This window comes from Vigna radiata, chromosome 9, assembly GCF_000741045.1.
Source record: "Vigna radiata var. radiata cultivar VC1973A chromosome 9, Vradiata_ver6, whole genome shotgun sequence".
Classification (NCBI taxonomy): domain Eukaryota; kingdom Viridiplantae; phylum Streptophyta; class Magnoliopsida; order Fabales; family Fabaceae; genus Vigna; species Vigna radiata.
In genome coordinates this window covers 10,029,073-10,049,873 of record NC_028359.1, presented here as the reverse complement: position 1 = coordinate 10,049,873, position 20,801 = coordinate 10,029,073, and the positions used below count along the sequence as shown (strand labels likewise).

Below are 20,801 nucleotides of genomic sequence, written 5' to 3'. Positions count from 1 at the left end.
AACCTCAAACAAGAGAAGGAAGAGTCCCCCTATGCCTTCACGGATCAGTTCAGAAGTACTTGGTCTTGAATTCCTTAATGGAGGTAGCGTATAAGAAAAATAGCCACCCCTCCTTCTTAGATATTAGGTTGAGCCAACCTTTCTTGGAGTTGGGACGAGGGCGAAAGAAGTGCAAAATTATGGAGGGAGTGGGAGTGAGGCTGACGGTCGAGCAAAGGACCTCAAATACTTATATCCAAGCCTAATTGTTTGAGTGTAGCTAAGTAGGTGCCACATTAAGCTCCCATATTACACCTATTTGAAATTCGTTGAAAGGAATGCGAACAAGCAAATCATTGAAGAGATAGGCATACGAGAAGAAGAAATCCATAAGACAACTTTAATTTCCATGATATACCTTGTTGTTTCCCTTGAACACGGTTAGATTGAACATCTTAGTGCTCTTTGTAGACTCAACAAAGCGAGTTTGCTCGGTCCACCACCTCAGCTAGTGTCCCATGCAAAAGTCGGTTACGTATTCCTTAACCTCGTGAGTCGCCCATAACCTAGAATGACCGGGAGAGATTAAGCAGTCACATCCCCATCATTAGCAACGTTGATTTCCAACTCAACGTTGGTCTCAGCATCTTCGACGGGTAAGACCTTATTTGTATCTACATTGGCCACACTGGCAACTGAATTCATGACCCTCTTGGTTAATCCCAAAATAGAAGAAGAGACAGACAATGACATCGACGACGCAGAAGTGTCGTCCGTATACCTTTAACCTCTTCTTTCCTAAGTTTTTCAACAATGGCCTAATTTGTTCTTCAAATTTGTACTTTTTATTGGTTATAACAATTAACCTTAATGTTGAAAAACTTAGAGGTAAAGTGTTATTACCTACAATTGGCCATAATTAGAACATTGTTAATCAAAAACTCACTTCAAAATATATAAATATATGTTTGAGATAAGGAGGTAGGTGATCTACATTTATTCTATAAATATTTGAACTGTCAACGTTAATCTAACTTTAGAATCAAAGTGTCTTGTGTAGATACTCTCCAAACTATTTGATGAACGGTTACGAGAAGACTTAGATTTGAATATGACTCACTTGATCTTACAAAGTTGATCTTGACCTTACATCTTGAAATAATAAAGAAAGAACAAGTTTAGAAACTCGGATAGAAAAATTATGTTCCTATTGTTATTATCAAAATACAATTTTAAATATTTTTATGAAAGTAGAAGAATTAAAAATTTAGAGTAAAAAATTAATAAGAATAACTATTTTGAAAATTAATTGAATAAATTATATTTATTCAATGAAATTTACACAAAATATATAAAATCTTTTGTTAGAGATAAAAATATATAATTTTCATAATCCCTTCGTGAGTAAATCATTTTCAAAGTTTAGATTCATGATAACATATAGTTTGGTGAACATTGAGAGGGAATTAAGAATTGCAAGGGATAGAGGCCTGGTTTGACTAGCAAGGTTGAAAAGTGTATAATAAAAATTTGGCCATACAAAAATCTATTACTCTTTCAAAATCATAATTATATATATTTTAAATAAAATCTATTACTTTTTCTTAAAATCAATACATGTATTATAATTCATAGCTTTCTATTTAATTAAAATTAATTTCATTAATATGATTTAAATTTTAAAAATTCACATTTTATTTTTGTTTTAAATTTTTTAAACTGAGAAAAAGGGCTCATTAATCCGATAATCGAAAAATTGCAATTTGTATAAAAAATAAGTTGGATTGACCTTATACAAGTTTTTAAGTGGTCCACTGGGTTGGGTTGACATGTTTGGCAAATCTATATGGGTACTTCTCCCTACATCTTCTTTTTTTTTTTCCTTTAACCCCACATGCTAATGAAATGACAATTTTACCCTCTCTTTCTTTTCCTATGGCAAGTTCAGCCTCGAATCTCTTCCAGCCATGACACACCTCTTTCGTAGAGTTTTTGGTCATAAGTTAACTTTCATATCGACCCATAGGTGATATCTTTTCTAGTTGACTTTTAGATAACATTCACTCAGATTACCTTCGAAAGGTAAGAAGCATGATTGACTTCTTTTTTTAGAGAGTAATGATCATGTGTCCCTCTCTTAATGAAAGGTTTTTCTTTAATAGTAGACGTATCATTCTTTAATATACCAATTTGAGATTAGTAAATTTGTATACCATTTTACTTGTTTCTTAAGTCAAAGTTAATTATTGTATAATCCAAACTTTATTAAAAAAATGAGATAAGGAGTATTTTTTTCCTTTTTATTATAATTTTAATAAAGACTAATGCAAGGTTTATGGGTTTATAGATACAAAAAGAAAAAAAGGAAGTGTAAGAAGAAACAACCTCCACCAAAGTTATTGTCTTCTCGACCCTTATTAATTATTAATTTGTCTACAGAGTCTTTATCTCCTCTCCCATAGTTGCATTGCAACTTTTCTCTTAATAATTAATTGTATGTTCTGCAATCCCTTAATATTTTAAAATCTTATCAATTGCAACGGTGACTATACATAAACTGCCACATAATATTGAAACATTCGAGAATCCATTGATTGGTGTGACAGTTGTCGTCAATACTTTTGGCTTGATAATATGAGAACTTTTATGCTTTACAGCTTTGCAATAGCATATGTAGGCAGATTTTTTAACCTTTTAGGAAGTTCCAATTCTTCCCATTCTTCATCATCGAGTTTGGAGAAGTAACGGTCGACATCACTATCGCTGAGAAGCTCCAATTTGGAAGGTTCCCACTGAAAAGGATATCTTAATGTGATAACTAAAATACAACTTTTCAAGAAAATCAATTTACGTAGAGGAATGTTCATGATGAAATGAGAAACGGTTATGCAAAGTCAAAGATCAGAGTAGCTACCCACCTTGGGGTTCCTGTCCTTATCTAAAAGTATAGCCCTACAACCCTGCAGTAAAGCATAACAATAAGCAAGCCGTGAAAGAAAAATAATCTAAAACAACCATGGATAAGAATTATCAGATACCTCAAAGAAATCCTTGCTGTAGTGTCCTTTTAGAATATGACAAACAATTCTATATTCAAGAACAAGGCTTGGACCAATACCTAGGAGCCGAACTTCTCTAATCTGAAAATGCCAATAGGAAAAGATAGAAGTTGTTATAATTACAATATGATATTATGACTATGACTATGATGATGATGAAATGGCAACAATGATAAGTTCGGATATTATGGTGATATGTGTACTTACTTGGGCAACTAGTGCAGTTGTTAGTGTTTCCTTCAAACATTGTTCAATTGAGCCTGTATTTTTGCAAAAAGTTTTAAAAATCTATTCAACTCCTATTGTGCTTTTTTGTTTATCCTTTTCTCACTTTGTTTTTGCAAGGCCCAGTAGAAGAATTTGTACTTTTCAAAAATGTAAATAAATTACAAAAGAAAAGGTGAACATTTCAATCACTAACCAAGCCTGAAAAAGTCTTATTTCTATCTACGGCTTGGATTAACCTTATGCAGGATTGACTTTATACATTCCCTATTACCTCTGTTTATTCCTGGCCTAGCTACAGACTGACAGTTGTTGCTACATAAGAAAGTACAGATTAAAAGTTCTTTAGTCTAGTGCTACGGGTGTGAGATTAGGAGATTTGCTGTTGTTTAAATACGGACCGGTTAGGGCCTTGACAAATTGGTTTCTAAGAACATGCTTGCTATAAATAGGTCTGAAAGTAATAGACCAACAGAAGAAGGATTAGGGGCTCAAATGTAGGGCACAGAAGTAATGCCGGCATGACTTTGTCCTCGAAACAGAGCTCATTTCTTATTAATTGTTCTAGAAAGTAAATGGTTAATGTGTTTTCTTTCTCTTTCCAATAGCATAAGGTTGTCCAGAGAATCCAGCCTGATTTCAAAAGGTGAGATTGTGCAATGTAGCTCAAAATCAGTCCATATTCATATATTGTTGTATGTCTGTTCCTTTATGAATTTCTTCACTTCGCCTTGCACCAACTTTTGTCTATTAGCTACTAGTTTTGATAGAAATAAAGGAGCCAGAATAGTGATATTCTCAATATATGTTAAAACTTCGGTGATTTGATTGAAACTAATTTGGATGAGCAACTTGGGATATGAAGTTGAACTAAGTTAAAAACAATATATTTTATGGGTGTAAAGCATTTTCTCTCCCTCCATTTTTCGAAGCATTCTTATCCCTTAACTCGTTGCTATTATCTCCTCTTTATCTTTATGAATTCATTCCTTTATATATTAAAGAAAAAACACTACAAATATACTTGGAAGTTTGGAACAGTTGAACATATAGAAGACAAATTAATTTAGAATGTACATGAAACATAACATCTAATTCCTTCAGCACACATACCAATCTAAGAAAGATTTTAAGGCTTGTTGGAGATGCTTTCTTTAAGGTTTGAACAGTTTCAGAAATCCAATGATCAGCCTTACTTGTAGCTTCTATCTCCTAAAACAGCAAGACAAAATTCAGGTAGCTAAGAGATTAAAGATCATCCTTCATTGTGCTGAAGAATTTTAATCAGATACTTTCAAAGGCATAACTCACACAACTTACGAGAGAAGATATTATTCCCTCGACTGATTTTCTTGAGAAGCACTTGTTGATCACATCCATCCTGCAATGAGCCACCACAAGAAGAAATAAATGAGAAATGTACAAGACTAAGCCAGTGTTTTATGTTTCAATTATTGAGAAAGAAAACATAACAGAAATCTATAATGAAAAGCAGAAGAGAATTTAAGCTCCTCAAATGTTCTGAAACTAAATCAAATTACTTGACAGATACAAGGGAAGTGCGGTGGCTTCCTTGTGAGGTGGTAGAACTGTTACCACTTGGTTATAATAGGATATCCAGTGAAAGTTGTAACTGTCACAACTAACACAAACAGATCAGACGCTTGGCAGCAATGTAACAGAGGATTCAGTTGAGTGGAGAGGTTGTTAAAGGGGAAATAAATTATTATAAGGAGGGAAACAAAAAAAGAATTTGGGAAGTGATTAGGCTTGAGACCTCCCAGCTAAGGAAGTTATCATTGCTAGTATGTGCATCTTTCTTTGGGTGCCATTTTTCTCCCGTTGGGCTTTTCTTGGTAGTTTGTGTATTTCTGAAATGTTTGATTCATAAGCCATGAGAAATAAACCTTTTTGAGGTTGTTCAGTATGCACTTGACTAATTTCTGATGAGACTGTAGAGACCGCAACACGAATTGATAGATTTTGTTCATGCAGTAACTAATTGATAGACTTGTAATTGGCAAAGACAAACAAAAAAAAAAACGACAAGAACTACATTTGGGGTCACTAGCAATGGGTTAGCAGTGTGGATTTAGGTAGGTTGTAGGAGGTCATGGGTTTAAAGTTCAAACCTCTAGTCATCAAGGTAGGGGAGAAAACTGTACCATAGGAATGAAATTCAATTAAAATGACCAATTCATTCTAGTATGGTCCATCATGAACAAATCACACTCCATTATGTAGAGAGTAGGGATGTAATAAAACCATACAATATGGAAAGAGACTAACCAAAATACAATTCGAAGAATAATAAGCAACACTCATGCACATGCATATACACAAACACATGAATACATACATACATGCATAGATACATACATACATACACACACTTTCCCAGGTATGTGTACACAAAAGCACAAAGACTCGTCTAGGATTTTTGGGCATATGATAAGAAGACCAGTAGAAGGCCAAGTAAGAAGAGTCAATTGGGTGCATTATAGCTCAATAATTAGAGGTGGACTAAGAAAGACACTTGGTGAAATCATGAGGTACAACCTAGAATTAAACCTCAAGATTTCGTTCATGTGACTGACTGCACCTAGTGAGAATTGACTTTGGTTGCTGCCCCTGTTGTTGTGAATGCTAAATTATCCATCTATCTATCGTCCAAAGGCTTTGATTGCTTATGTATGTGTATATACTACATTGTATTTATTTATATGCATACCAACCTGTGATAAACACTGTCGTCTTTTAGGAAAGGTTGCTCTGAGTACTTATCGATAATAGCAGACACTGCATTTGGATCACTAGTTTCTACCTTGCATAATGCTTCTTCCAATAAAGACAATTTCTGCGTATAGAATGATTATAAGAGGGGGAATTGAAATATAACATAATACAATAAGAAAGAACTACAATGCATTATAAAATCATAATAATCCAAAAGTGTATCCACCATAACTGATTGAAATCAGAAGTTAAATTGAGACAAGGTTTCTGTGATCTTTAAAAAATTATGTCCAAGTACCTAGCTAGGATAAGTTTAAGATTATAATATGGTTTTTATTGTAATTTTAAAATAAGTGAGTAAAATGCATTTGAAGAGAAGACAGGAGCAATCCCAAAAACAATCGACCCAAATTGAAAGAAATTTGATTCTCAACTACTCACGCTTAATCTGTTAGAGACCAAACAACAGCTCATAAAATTAAGGGCATTACTTCAACTGCCGCCTTACTCAGCAGGTGCATTCACTCCCTCGATCAGAGGGTAATAAAGTTTGACACCAAATCCGAAAAGAATCTCTAACTTCCTAATATTGATCCATATATATTTCACGACATACTTTCAATCCCCAGATTAGATTTTGACACGAAAACAATCTCCAGGTCAGATTACATTTGGTTGACCAATTTTATTTCAAAACTGCAGTAAATTTTTCAGTGATTTGTGCACAAAATTTTTACGGCTGAGTTTAGGCAAAGTAAATACAGAAGACACTACTTGACAGAAAGAGCCCATAATTACAGTGGCAGGTGGCATACCGATGAAGGAACAAAATGTGTTGCAAGACCACAAGCAAGCATTTCTGCACCATTCAACCTAGCACCTGTAAGACCAACATATTCTCCTGCAATTTGTTTTCCAATAGAAATGAGAAAACAGGGGAAAAGGTTTGTTTGAGAATGCTTATAAAAGGTCAAAATAGGAAGTGTTCACACAAAATAGTATCATAAGTATTCTTTCAAATTGCTTTTCATTTAAAAATTTGAGTTCACAGAACTTCTTTTCATTTTTTTCAAAAGAAATGGTGAAAAACATATAAATCCTTGAATCATATCAACAATAAAAATTACATAGATTCACTCACGTATAGTGAGATACAAATTCATTTAAGATATGGATAGATAGATAGCCAAAATATATCAAAATGTTCAAATTGTAAATTAAAGGATTATGATGCCTGTGGTAACATGCCAAACGAATGTAGGACTTACAAATGGTGAGAACAATTAAAATATAGAGAAATTAAGTAACCTTAATATAAAGGATACCAATTATGACTAATTATATTTGTAGAAATTTCTAAGATAAAGCATGCATACCAAAAAAGCCAGGCAGTCTTGACAAGAAATATGGCACACCTACATCAGGAAATAAACCCAAAGCTGTTTCTGGCATTGCAAAGACCTGAAAACACTAGAACATATAGGTGACGAAGTACAAACAGAAAATTTAGGTCAACGACAACTTGGATGCTTAGATGTAATCAGAAAGGTGTACACCAAATCTTCCTTTGCTATCACCATTTTTTGTTTTGGATAGAAAGCAAATTCCTTGGTAAAAAGAAGTTAAGTCTACAACTAACAAGAAACACATCTCCATACGTACTCCAAAATAACTGACCAGCATACTACTGAAACTTACACAGATGCTACCAGGTTATATCTGTTACAGATCAAAGGTCAACATCAGATTACTCCACCTTTCTGTGGGGTAATCTATTCACTTGAAGAAGAAAAAATAAAAATAACGCTGCAGCAAGGAGAGGTGCTGACTGCAGAGGCTGAATACAAAGAAATGACGAAAAGGGTGTGAGAGATAACGTGGCTAAACAAGATTGTTCAAGAACTGGATTTGCCTATGAATCTACAAATTGAAATATAATGACAATAAAGTTGCAATTACATATAGCACAAAATCCCATACAGCATGCCAAACTAAGCATGTGATGATTGATAGGCAATTTATAAAGGAAAAGGTTGTTGAAGTAATCTAATGGTAACATCAGCCGAAATTTAAATATGCCATTTGTCACAACATTGGACAGAAATTTAACAAGATGGTAGCTTCGGCCTAAATTTGAATTTATTGTAAGGAAGTTGGATGTGATGGATATCTTTGTACCAACATTGGATGTATAGAAGTTGTTAGGATATATTATAAAACAATTTAATTCTAGAAGGCTTAGGGTAGATATGATCAGTTTTTTGTTTTATCCCTTTTTGTTTTATTTTTCCTGACTTACCTATATCTTTTTTGTTTTTCTTTTTTTTTTAATTTGAATTGTATTTAGATTGGTTAGAAAATCTATGACCAAACTCTTCCCATAAATCTCAATCTTTTCAAAGTTGAAAGATTATGAAATAAAATTTTCTATCTTCCTTGAAACTACTACATTTACATAGTAATGCTCTCAACAAAAGAGTACCGTATTCTCTGTAACAACACGAAATCTTCCATGTACAGAAGCACCAGCACCACCTCCCATGACAATTCCATTAAGAATGGAAACCTTCAAATGTTTGCATACAAAGGTAAGAAAAAAATGTACGTATATCAGTCATAAGCAAAAAAGAAAAGGTATATACTAAATAAGAAGAGTTACCTGGGGCTTACTATATGTTGCCATAACGTAATTCATTGTATATTCAGTACGAAAAAATTTTGCACCACTCTTCCAGTCACCTATTTTCACAGAAAATAAAAATTAATAATTTTGCACCGCTCTTCCAGTCACCTATTAAAATTAAATACAATATTTCAAAATTCATTTAGAATTATTGAATTTTTATACTAGCTGGACATGTTGATATGAATGAAGAATTTCAAAAATCAACAAAATATTCGACATAATATAGCCACCCTCTCATAAAGATTATAGATATTGTCACAATACAATGTACCAACAGTTTTTTTTTTTTTATTAATTCAGCCTAGGCATGCAGCCTTCACATCACTTGTATACAATGTATCACGAGGTTACCACAAGGAAAGACAAATAAATTTATTAAGGAATACATTAGAGAATGTTAAATGTAATAAAATACGAGGCCTTGGCCTATTCTTTTGTATTTGAGACACCTGTGTGTATATATATGTGTACGTGTGTGTGTGTGTGTGTATATATATATATATATATGGTTTAAACCCTTTTTTGGTCCCTAAGTTAAGTTATGATGTTCAGTTTAGTCCCCGCTTTTAAAAATGTCAACCTTTAGTCCCTATGATATGAAAAATGTATCAAATCAGTCCTCATGACATCACTTAATGAACAATAAATCACGAGTTTTCATACCTATGTATCCAATATTTTGTGATTTGTTAACGGGAGGTGTTATGAACAACAAATCACTTAATGAAAAACTTGTGATTTGTTAACGAATAGAACTGATTTGATACATTTTTCATATCATAGGGACTAAAGGTTGACATTTTTAAAAGCGGGGACTAAACTGAACATCAGAACTTAACTTAGGGACCAAAAAAGAGTTTAAACCTATATATATATATATATATATATGTTCATCTATTGTAATTGACACACAAATTATTGTTTGACTCTTTACCATATACCTCTAAACCAAAATAACTTAATTCTGGAACACTAAGTCAAAGCTACTCAAAACTTATCCTAGTCAAGTTTGTTGGATCTATCATCACCAGCGTTCCCCTCTAGTCCCACACTCAAGATGTCTAGTCCTCAGCTTAAGGAGGTGTGTTAGACTAGAGATATGACCAAATTATGATATATATGTGAGTTCAAACCTTACTTATTAAACCAATTTTACAGGGTTAAATTAGGCTTAAATTCTACTTTCACAAGAAGAAAACAATAGGAATCATTTGTGTGCTTTCACCCAACATCTTAAGTTTCTGAAGTGGCTCATGATAAGTGATAAGGAATCAGTTATTCAAAATTTTTTGTATTGAACCATGTTGAAAGTTTAATTGTCAAAACAGGTCACAAAGAATGTTACTGCTATAGAACCATGTTGAGAAATTAGAAACCGAGAAGGAATATAATGAATTTCATGTATTTTGTACAAGAGTGTTCTTACTTATAAGGAAGGAAAGATACAATAATAAGGAACAAATTCAATTTCTAATCTAATAATGGGAAACATAATCAAATCATATCTCTAACATAATCAAATCATGGCATCTGAGGCTCGGCTTGATTCAAAAAGGCTTGAAGCAAAAAAAATGAATATTAGTGATGATAATTCTGGCCATGGACGTTTAAAACTTCCTTGCCTGCAGTAACTAATAATCTTAATGCCTAGTAATCTACAACAATAAAAACATTACGTGGGACTAACAACAGCTCATAATTGGCAAAATAAAATTTATAAAACTAAAATATGATCAAATCAATAAAAGAATGTAATATGAAATGATATTGTAAAAGTCTAGCACAAAATACAGCGTCCACAACAATACAATATATATTATTTTTAAATTATGTGATCCATTAAGAAACCAAAATAAAACATACCTTTACTTCCTTCTCGAGCAACGGCTGCCACATCACCACCAGCACAAAAAGACCTTCCATTTCCCTGACATAGGTAGAGTCAGAAAAACAATATTTTCTCTTTGAAAATAAGAAAAATTTTGCTCAACAAAATTATAATTTTGTTCCACCCATGACTTCTCTTTCTAGTTGTTAAAGTAAGAATACATGAATTTACAAACATTACATGAATTGTTTGAGCAATAGAAGTTTGTCACTAAGCAGTGAGTATGTAATATAGAAAGCTACTTGCATCCTCTCTTATATTTTAAAAACAAAGATTCAAAAAAAGATAAAACTGGAATATTTAGAAAAATGGAAGCCCTGAAAAAGTATTATCATTAAGGAACAACTGGCGACACCAAAATTCATACAAAGTAGCTGTTTTTATTACTTCTTGGTTCAGCTATCATAACTTCCCAACAAAAATACTACAGATTTTCACCAACAAATAGTCAGTATAGGCAGAAAATTTTCAGCAAAAACACCAGAGAGGACGTAAAAAATATATTGACGCAAAGAAGGTTAATGATTAAAAGCTTCCCTTTAAAAATCCAAGTACTCAGCAGCAACCAGTTACCAACCAACTAATTTCATGATTCATGCAAAAAATCTTCTTCAAATTAATAATTTAAATTCTCAAAATAAAAGTAAACTAAAGGTTGTCAAATTCAAGACACTAAGGAATATGTGGGGGGAGTAGACTTGAGTCACTTGACTTTCTACTATTGGTATAAGGTTGCCAAGATTGACTCATACGAAGGTGACTTTATCTGAAAAAAATTAATATTTCATGTCTTCCGGTGCCTAAACTGCTAAATGTAAACAGTATATATCCTAATACTCAACATGACAAGTGCAAATAAAGCAAAATGATAATTACTATCACACCAATTTTACAAATATGTTCAATGTTTCCAGCTAATTCCAACAGTATCCTTTAAGTTTTAACTTTACAAGGTAGTGACTGTCTTGCACTCTTTCCCCCTTCACTTTTGTCCTAATTCGTATGAATGATTTTATATTAAATAGGCCCCTTTGAACTATGGAAATGCAATAGTGCACCCTCTCTTGTTCAAACTTTTCAATGATCAAACTCTAGATTACATGGCAGTGGAGGAGCGCAACTGTAATGAAGGTGGAGTAGTACGCTAAGTATTGACAGCAATCCCTTTGACAGCTATGCACTATTGTAATGAAGGTGTGGTAGTACACTTACCCGTTATCTATTTAATTTTTTCCATAACCACCTTTTTTCACTTTATTTAAATTGTGTCTGTCTAATTATTAAAATGTAAATGTTTATAAAGACAAGTTTTAAAGTTACATTTCATGGAAATACATGTGTATAATGCAGATAAATTAATATTGACATGATGATATAAATCCATATTGGTTGTTAAGCATTTTCTTTGGTTCCTTGGAAGTTCAAACAAATGGGAAAATTGCCTGAAGATCATCAAGAATTTTAGGGTTCCATACGTTATTAGAGAGGGAAATAGCTGATAAACTTGTTGTACATGGTATTACTCTTTAGGATTTAGTTTGGTGGGTTGATTTCCCGTCTTTTGTTATACGGCACTCTTTTAGAAAAAGTTTTGGTCTGTCAAACTGTAGAACTTTCACGTTTTAGTGGGCTTGATTTAGTCCTCACTCTCTTTTGTTTCTTAATGATATTTTGGTGTGCTAGGGTGCCAAATTTGTTGGTATTAAAGTTTTGTATAGTGATACCCTTGCACACCTACTTTAATCTTTTTTTTTAAAAAAAATAAAATAGTACCTACAAAATTTAGAATATTTTAAGAATCACTTTAAATTATTTTTAGGCTCTAAACAATATTTGAGGACCAAAGGACAGATTAACTTTTTCAGAGAATGATATTCTTCAGCCAACCCTATCAGTCCAATTCCAATAGCAGGTTGTTTTGTTCCCTTTCCATAGAATAGAATAAAAGTCTACTGAATTTGCTCACTAAAAGGAGATTACCTTCACGACAACCAATTTAATATCAGAATTTTCCTCATCCTCAGTAAAAACTTCAAGCAGACGTGAAACCTACAATAATTAACAAGTAGACAGAAAAATATTGCAGAAAAAGTAAGAAAATAGGAAATTGGAATTGTGCTTTTTTACTCCTTAAAACCTAATGTATGGTATCAGAGGCATAATTATCTTTTATGTTGAGCCAACCTAATGTATATGGGAGCAGCAAATAAACAATCAGGACATAGGCAGTGCAAGAAATAATCAATAATATTTTTTAAAAAAAATATCAATTCTCATTTCAACACACAGCTTCAGGCGTTTTATATTGAAAATTCATAATCAGTGAAACCATATTATCGAATTCCTTTAGACTATCCAGATGTTCTAAAATGAGCAACTTACTTTAGAGGGTACAAATGTAATACCAGTCATTGATAATAAAATCAACAATCAATTTGATGTTCATGTACATAACAAATCACGAATTTGTTGAAAAAAGACCCACTTATTTGATTTTGCTTTCATGAACAACTGAGATTACTTACTCTGCCCTTTCTCACTTCAGAAAAGCAAATCCACTCTACAGTAATTGCTCCAACGCAAAAGACAATTCATCAAATAAAAACGTACCATATAAAAAGAGAGGGCATTCAACTGCTTAGGCCTGTTTAGGGTCAGAACTCTCGCATGGGATTTACGCTCCACCAGAATCTGCCAAACAAAACGAAAAATAGTTAAAATAAATTTAAAAAGAAAAATTGAAAACAAAAATATCATTTTACTAATGTATCAAACTACAACAATAACAAGGAAAAAGCTATGATACTGTTAATTTAGGTGCTTTTGGTGCTTAGTTGAAACAATTTTCATTAATCGTTGCTTACCTTCAATTCAAATGAAATTGACAAAATATTCAGAACAAAAAGAAGTGTTTTTTCTGATGCACGAAATGAAGTGAAGTTTATGCAGAACTTGTGAATTAACACACACAATAGAGAACAGAGAGAGACCTGTTGATGATCGCTTTCGGAGAAGGAAGCCATAATGGCAGCCAAGGAAAGGTTGCTTCTGGACCTTTTCCTGTGTTCCCGTTGTAGAATGAGAGAGAACCCAAAGTTTGGTGGTTGGTGCCTTTGTACACGTGCCAGGCACGGGACTTTTAATATTTTTTATTTATCTCCTATAAAAATATACATACATACGATAAGTAGTTTGTGTAAAATGGAAAAAAAAATTGTGTAAAAATAAAGTGAAGCAAAAAAGAAAACAAATTAGCTTTTTCAATGAATATATATTGGTGCAAGAACACAAGAATATAAAGTGAAGCAAAGCAACCACTAAAAACCATAGCTTAGTTAAATTTAATCAACTTTTTTCTTTAATTATTAATTTGAGACAATGTTTTGTACTCATATTCTCTATATGTGTTTTTCCAAATAATATACAAGTAAAATGATGTGCAATATTTTATGATTATACTATCTAATTGTTAAACTTGTTTTCTTTATAAATTAGTTTGAGAATATAATCAACTTATTTATTATGTTAATTAGACTTAATTAGTAATTTAGTTATCATATTTAGCTTTTTTACTCTTTTTAATTTTTATGTTTTTTAACTCAATTGAATTCTAATATATTTAAATAGAGTTAGTTTGATCTATTTTTATTAAATTGATGTTAACGATGTTTAAGGTATCATATGTCTAAATTTAGAAGATATCACGTGCCAAATCATTTAGAAGATGACACATGTCAAAATAGAAGATGATCAAGATTTTCATACCTTTTAAATGATGTTAACGGAAGAGATCAAATTGATTCTCTTTAAAACATATGGAAACTCAATTGAGTAAATATATATTTTTATGTCCAGACATATGAAAATCATAAACCTAAATATAGAAATCAAATTCTTAATTAAGCCTATTATTTTTATGTGTATTCATACATATGAAAATTCAATCAAAACATTATTTATTACCCACAACATTTGACATTGAGACTCATTATTACTAAAGTAGTTTGCAATACTAAAATTTTATCTATTATCTTTAACTATGGTTTTGCTAAATTTATAATGCATGATATTTTGAAAACTCATCTATATGTGTAAATAGAATTTGTGATGTTGAGTTTTTTTTTACACACACGTGTATATGAGTTTTTTTTTACACACACGTATATATGTGTGTATTTGTGTGTTTGTAAATATGAGCATTGAAATATTTTTAAGACTTAAAAGGACAATCCAATGCCATAAAGCTTTTGAAATATTTTTAGTCATGGATAGGAATTATAAAAAGTATCTATCTTGTGAAAAGTATGGGAGAGAAAATGTATTAATCCATAAAACCATTTTATAAAATCACAAACTTGATGTTTTGTATATCTTATTCCACTTTATAAGCTTGTAATTTGTGTAAATTTTAAAAAATTAAGTTTATCTAATAAAAGTATTGTTGAATGAAGATGTCAATCTAAAGAAATATGTTGGAATTATAAAAGTTTTCTTAAAAAGTTGGTAGAAATATAATGTTGGTTAACTTTTGGAATATTTTTATCCATAACTAATTTCAAACTCATGAATACATGCAGGTTGGTGTTTGTTTATGTGTTTATTAAAAGAAAATTAGAGATTGGGGAAAAATAAAAATAATTTTAAGTTTAGAAAGTTCATATTTGTATAAAATACAAATAATAGGCTTTATAAAAATACAAAGAATAAAACATGTGTAAAAATAGAATAGACTCTCTAATGAATGTAAGAACAGACTCGTGCAAAATTTGTCTAATCTTTAAATGAAAAAATTTATCTAATTTGTATTAATGAACTCTTCTAATTTGTGCCTAGAAAGATTTGTGTAATGTATATTATTAGATCCGTCTAATAAATATACGAATGACTCATTTAATGTGTATTACTAGATTTGTTTAATCAATATGTCGATAAACTTATCTAATTTTTTGCTTTGCTTATCTAATCAATGTAATCCTAGACTTGTCTAATATTTTTGTTATACTTCTCTAATCAACTTATGAAATGACTTGTCTAATTTTTTTTGTCATACTCGTCTAACTAAACACATGATTGAAGAGTTAAAATTTGTAAAAAAAAGCGAAAGAGAACTCATAAAAAAGTTCTAGAGAGATGGCGAGTGATTTAGATAATGAAACAAGTTTAATAAATTCTATTTATATTATTGAGTTATTTTAAAATTAAAATACTCGATCTTATTATTTTAAAACACTTATCAACTCTAATACTTTACGGAGACTATATTAGATATATCCTAATAATATTCTTAAAATATATTTAACTTCCATAAATTTAAATTATATAAAATTATAATTATATCTTAAATAAAATACTAAATATATTGATAAAAAATTTATCATGGTCATCAATACTTTATAATGTATAAATTTCTTTTACATCTTTTTTTCTTCTGCTCCTATTAATTAATTAGTTTAATTTATTAATTTAATTTTTAAATAAAGTTAGAGTACTAAAATATATTTTGTATTTTTTTCCTTCCAAATTTACTACATATTCAAGTAAATCTAAAGTAAATATTTCATTGAATAATTTTTCATATCATTTATATATTTGGTATTTTTCATTTTTATCTTTTACAGATTATTTAAGTTAAAACATTCAGTCTTACAATACCTTAATATTCCTACTTACGAAAATATCCTATAAAAAAATTTAAACCATACCAAATTTGCTAATCAATTTATTTTTAAACCTACAAATAACTATAATAAAGGTTTCCTAATCGTTTCTGTAGATCTGTAAAAGCAGGTTAACAAATCTTAATTTGGGTTTAATGTAAACTGAAAACACCTTATATATCCAACAAAAGACGATATTCAACCTGGATTTAAAATTTAGTAACACCTAATATACCACTATTGAGCCATCTACAATGTATAAAACTCGCGATTACCTTCACATAAACAATACTTATAACGCTTTAAAATTCAAACGATCATACATCTTCAGCTTAGACCAAATAATCACCATGATTACTCTGTTTCCTCTTTCTTGTATGGTATGTAAATTTTATTCTTAATGTCCCATTACTTCATTCTTTCATTTCAATCATATTTGATTTACGTGTTTTCACCACATTTGTTTAAATTATCTATAAAATTATTAAGTTAATAACCCTCTAAACATATTTCATGACTAGTGTTAATTGTTTATCTGCAGGTTAATACGAAGACTATATCTAATGTAACAATTATTTTATTATCAATAATGGTGTTGCTCCCTAGTTCCACATACTCAATTAATTTAGAGTCTGACAAAAATTACATTAAGTTACATATCTTTTTATCTGAAAAATTTGAAGTGGGACCAGGAAAAGTTGTAGTGAAAACATTATTTGATATTGATTTTCCAAAGGGTCACATTGGGATCAAGAGTTTTGATGTTGAAGTAGTTGATGAAAATGGTAAGTCTGTACCTTTGTATGAAACTTACCTTCACCATTGGTTTGCTGTAAAATATATTGAAAATATTAGTATGTCACAATACATTAAACAATCTCACGATCTTCGCAATGGTATCGAATACGAAAGAAATGATGGTACATGCCAAGGCTTTTTGCTTCCACATTATTAGGGCTTGGGAGCAGAGTCATGAGGAACATCCTCAAATCTTCCAGATCCTTTTGCAGTTGAATTAGGTAATCCTACAAAAATAAAGCATGGGTTTAAAGAGAAATGGCTATTTAGCATCATGGTTATTGATACACGTGGCACACGTGATAAAAAAGGTTGTTCAGAGTGTAGATGTAATCTTTTAAATATCCCAAAGGACTTTTATAATGTCACAACAGGCATTGATGGTCAATTATTGTCTAGAAATTATAAAGGATGACTCTTTTGTTGTCAAGATAACTTACAATGCAAATTAAAAAATGACTTCCATGGCCTAACAAGAAATCTTTCACTAAGATATAAAATAAGGTGGGTTGATTGGGATGAACACCAAGTACCTCTCAAGTTCTATATACTTGATTCAACTGATCGTGTAAGATCAAATGGTTCTACACTAATTCATGATTGTCAGGTATGATTCATCAAATATATACTGTACTTTACAAATGATAAAACTTTTGGAACTCACTTATATTCCAAACAATAATATTATGTTGTTAATTACTTTTTTCTTGGGTAAGTATTATAAATTTCTCAATTTGTTATAGGCAGAGTATACAATCCCAAGAAATCATAAAAGTGACTCTCCTCATGTTAAGAAAGCAAACATCCCAATGACAAAAGGTGGTTATCTTATATATGGCACTGCACATATGCACACAGGTGTTATCAATGCTACTTTATATGGACAGGTAATATTTGATATTTTTTATGTTCTTCATCATCTATATCATGTAAATAAACTTATGTTAAAGTCAATGTGCTTCATACATTAATTAGTAATAAAATTTGTTGATAAAATTTTGTATCTTTGTAACTAACAATTTCAATGCATATTTCGAAATTTATCTTTTTTCTTAATTTAGGATGGAAGAGTTTTATGCACTTCAAATCCAAAATACGGAACAGGAAAAGAAGCCGGAAATGAAAATGGTTATCTAGTAGGAATGTCAGTTTGTTATCCAAAACCTGGTTCTATCCATATTAATGATGGTGAAGTTTTAACACTAGAATCTATATACGAAAACAAGTTTTGTACAGGAGCTATGGGACATTTCTACATTTACTTGGCAGAACAAATACCCAAAAAGATTTAAAAATTTGATGTGAAAGTGTATATTTATTTTCCTGTAATAGTTTATTTAATTGATGGTATAATTGTAACATATAAATGGTGATTCTAACTTATCATTGTCTATAATATTGTTGTTTTACTTTTAATCCACATTTTCGTTTATGATGGTGTTAGTTTTTCTAGGTTTCTGGTTGATGTGGAATTTGGTATATATAATCGTCTATCTTAATCTTTGGTATGTTAACAATAAAAAAAATAATCTAACAATTTAGATTGTAATTTAAAAGATATTTATTGGTCGTTTATTTGTTTTTGGTTCTTGCTTCTTCTTTTTTGTGGCAAAAGAAAGTTTCATACACATCTACCTTTACCTTCACCCTAGCAAGAATTTAGCCACTATTTTGGTTTTGCTGGTTCTTGATGATACAAACTACCATTCTTGGAGTCACTCAATGTTGTCAACTCTTAGCACAAAAAAAACTTGAATTAGTGCTTGGCAATGTCCTTCCATCTGGATAGGACAATGCATTATAAAAACTATGTATAAAAACTGTGTATAACGTCACGCGTACAACGTTTCATAACAGTATAACCAAACATAAATGCAATATAAAAATTGTGTATAACGTCATGCGTACAACGTCTCGTAACAGTATAACCAACATAAAAAATGACCGGTGAGAGTTTTGTAAATAAAATAGCCTTATAGACGTCAACTCCTAGCTCCACCAACGTCTTAATGCATATAGACGTCGGATCCCCTAAGATTAAATTTTGTTTGCATTGATTAAATTTCATTTGCACCGATTAACTTTGGCTTATGATGTACTTTTGTGCGCGAGTTGACGGATCTTGGCAGCGACATTGAGTGCTTAATCTCCATTGCTTGTAACTCATAGTATATACAATTTTGTGATATGCTATAATTGTTTTCTGCATTTCAGGTGTGGTAATATTGTAAAAACAAATTAATCTTTTTAAAAAAAAATGCACATCAGTTTAGGAGGTGTCTGGCATCAAAATTGACGTTCAGGGAAGGGGATCAGACGTCAAATTGATGTCTCCCAATAAGACGGCGGATTTAGATTAGATGTTGAATGTTAAAAATAACAGACGTCAAAAGCCTTTTTTTACAGTAGTGCAAGCCAGAACATGTTGCCTGGAATTGGAGAAACAATATGGTTGTCTCTTGACTCGTTCACTCTATATCCACAACCATCAAATAAAGTATCACATCGATAAGTAAAGTTTAGAATAATTAATATTTACTTCCAACTTGAGGGAGATGACAATCACTGTACTATGAGCCTGCACAAGGAAGTTCACCTACTTCCTATTTTCTCTGTTTTGTTTTTCCTTTTTTTATATTCATTTTACCATATATGTATCAGTTATACAAAGTATATTTTTCTCTTCATCATATATTTGGTTTAATCATTTCGTAGGTCCTTATTTGTGCATAATTGTCTCAAATAGGTCCTCGTATTTTTTTTTATCCCAATTAGGTCCATTTTTATGTAAAATTGAGTCAATTTTGACCTTGCCGTTAAATTTAGTGGATGGCGTTAAAATTTGTGTGTCTTGGCTTGCTGACTATGCAATTTTTAATGACGTGGCAAAGTTACGTTGAATTTAATTATTTTAAATTTTGAACCCCATGGATTGACCAACTAGCACCATGAGTAACCCGGCCACCGTCAACCTCGTCGTCGCACCACCCAAACTGCCTAGTCCCAGACGTAGAACTAGCCACCACAACGCTTCAACCACCTAACGCCAACACAAAGTCACTGCATCGACATCTTACCGCCACTGCCTAACCATCACTGTTGTCCAGCAAACCCAAATCACGCTGCCCACGCTCACGGCCAACCACCAGAAACCAGCCTCAAATCGCGTCGCGATCTCCTCCATAACCAACCTAGAAGCGCGAAGCTTCCTCCATTGACGCACCATCACGAAGCTTCATCCATCACCACCTGCAAATCAAACGCAAAGAAACCCAACAGAAAACCGCGCTGCCAATACCACCATCTCCCTCGTGCTTTCATCAACCTGCAAAGAGGGAACCATAGTTGCAAAAAGCGAAAACAAAGACCCTAACCCGCGTGTTCGTCCATTCCAAAACCACAAACCTATCTTCGTTCTTGCACCTTACCACCAACAACAATCCAAAACCTGCAAATCATTCCCAAAATCACAGACACCGCAACCCCTTCATCTTCCATCAGCCAATGCTTCTTTCTGCTTGCGTAAAATCCCAAATCGAACCTATAAGAAGCACCAACATCCAACGCTCCACCACAGAAGGAATTTCCAGCACCTTCGTTCTCCTTCGCATGCAGCGTGGTGCAAGCTCCTTTGCCTCAAATGCAAAACCCTTATTTGGGAGAAAGGGGGCTGCCACATGGAAGAACTTACACGTAATGAGACCACGTCATTAAAAATGGTGCAATCAGCAAGCCAAGACACATAAATTGTAACACCGTCCACTGAATTTAAC

At 31.8% G+C, this 20,801-nt stretch overlaps 1 protein-coding gene and 1 pseudogene across 3 annotated transcripts; one reads left to right on the top strand and one right to left on the bottom strand.

The window, feature by feature from the left end:
- Window positions 1–2,334: 2,334 nt before the first annotated feature.
- On the bottom strand, window positions 2,335–13,686 carry LOC106774224 (3-hydroxyisobutyryl-CoA hydrolase 1). Of its 3 annotated transcripts, none has more exons than XM_014661138.2 (14): window positions 13,564–13,686; window positions 13,184–13,264; window positions 12,554–12,622; window positions 10,549–10,612; window positions 8,659–8,738; window positions 8,482–8,565; window positions 7,376–7,460; window positions 6,815–6,900; window positions 5,999–6,120; window positions 4,575–4,644; window positions 4,377–4,475; window positions 3,018–3,119; window positions 2,898–2,939; window positions 2,335–2,771 (listed from the first exon to the last, which is right to left on the bottom strand). In XM_014661138.2, exons 1-14 carry the CDS (start codon window positions 13,594–13,596, stop codon window positions 2,631–2,633), a joined length of 1,158 nt encoding a protein of 385 aa, XP_014516624.1. In that variant the 5' UTR covers window positions 13,597–13,686; the 3' UTR covers window positions 2,335–2,630. The 3 variants fall into 3 exon arrangements, 2 of the variants coding, with proteins under 2 accessions (XP_014516624.1, XP_014516626.1); XM_014661140.2 differs by having other exon boundaries at window positions 2,631–2,771; window positions 4,584–4,644; XR_002669626.1 differs by lacking the exon at window positions 2,335–2,771 and adding an exon at window positions 3,246–3,298 and having other exon boundaries at window positions 2,915–2,939; window positions 4,584–4,644.
- Window positions 13,687–16,819: 3,133 nt separating this feature from the next.
- On the top strand, window positions 16,820–18,320 carry LOC106773289 (annotated as a pseudogene).
- The last annotated feature ends 2,481 nt before the right edge of the window (window positions 18,321–20,801 follow it).

Bases quoted from the DNA above. Each gene is read 5' to 3' on its own strand.
- LOC106774224 (XM_014661138.2), bottom strand. From the start codon at position 13,596: ATGGCTTCCTTCTCCGAAAGCGATCATCAACAG. The intron at 8,739-10,548 runs GTATGTTTTATT...CTGTGAAAATAG, and splicing joins TGCTCGAGAAGGAAGTAAAG to GTGACTGGAAGAGTGGTGCA. The intron at 8,566-8,658 runs GTAACTCTTCTT...AAACATTTGAAG, and splicing joins CAACATATAGTAAGCCCCAG to GTTTCCATTCTTAATGGAAT.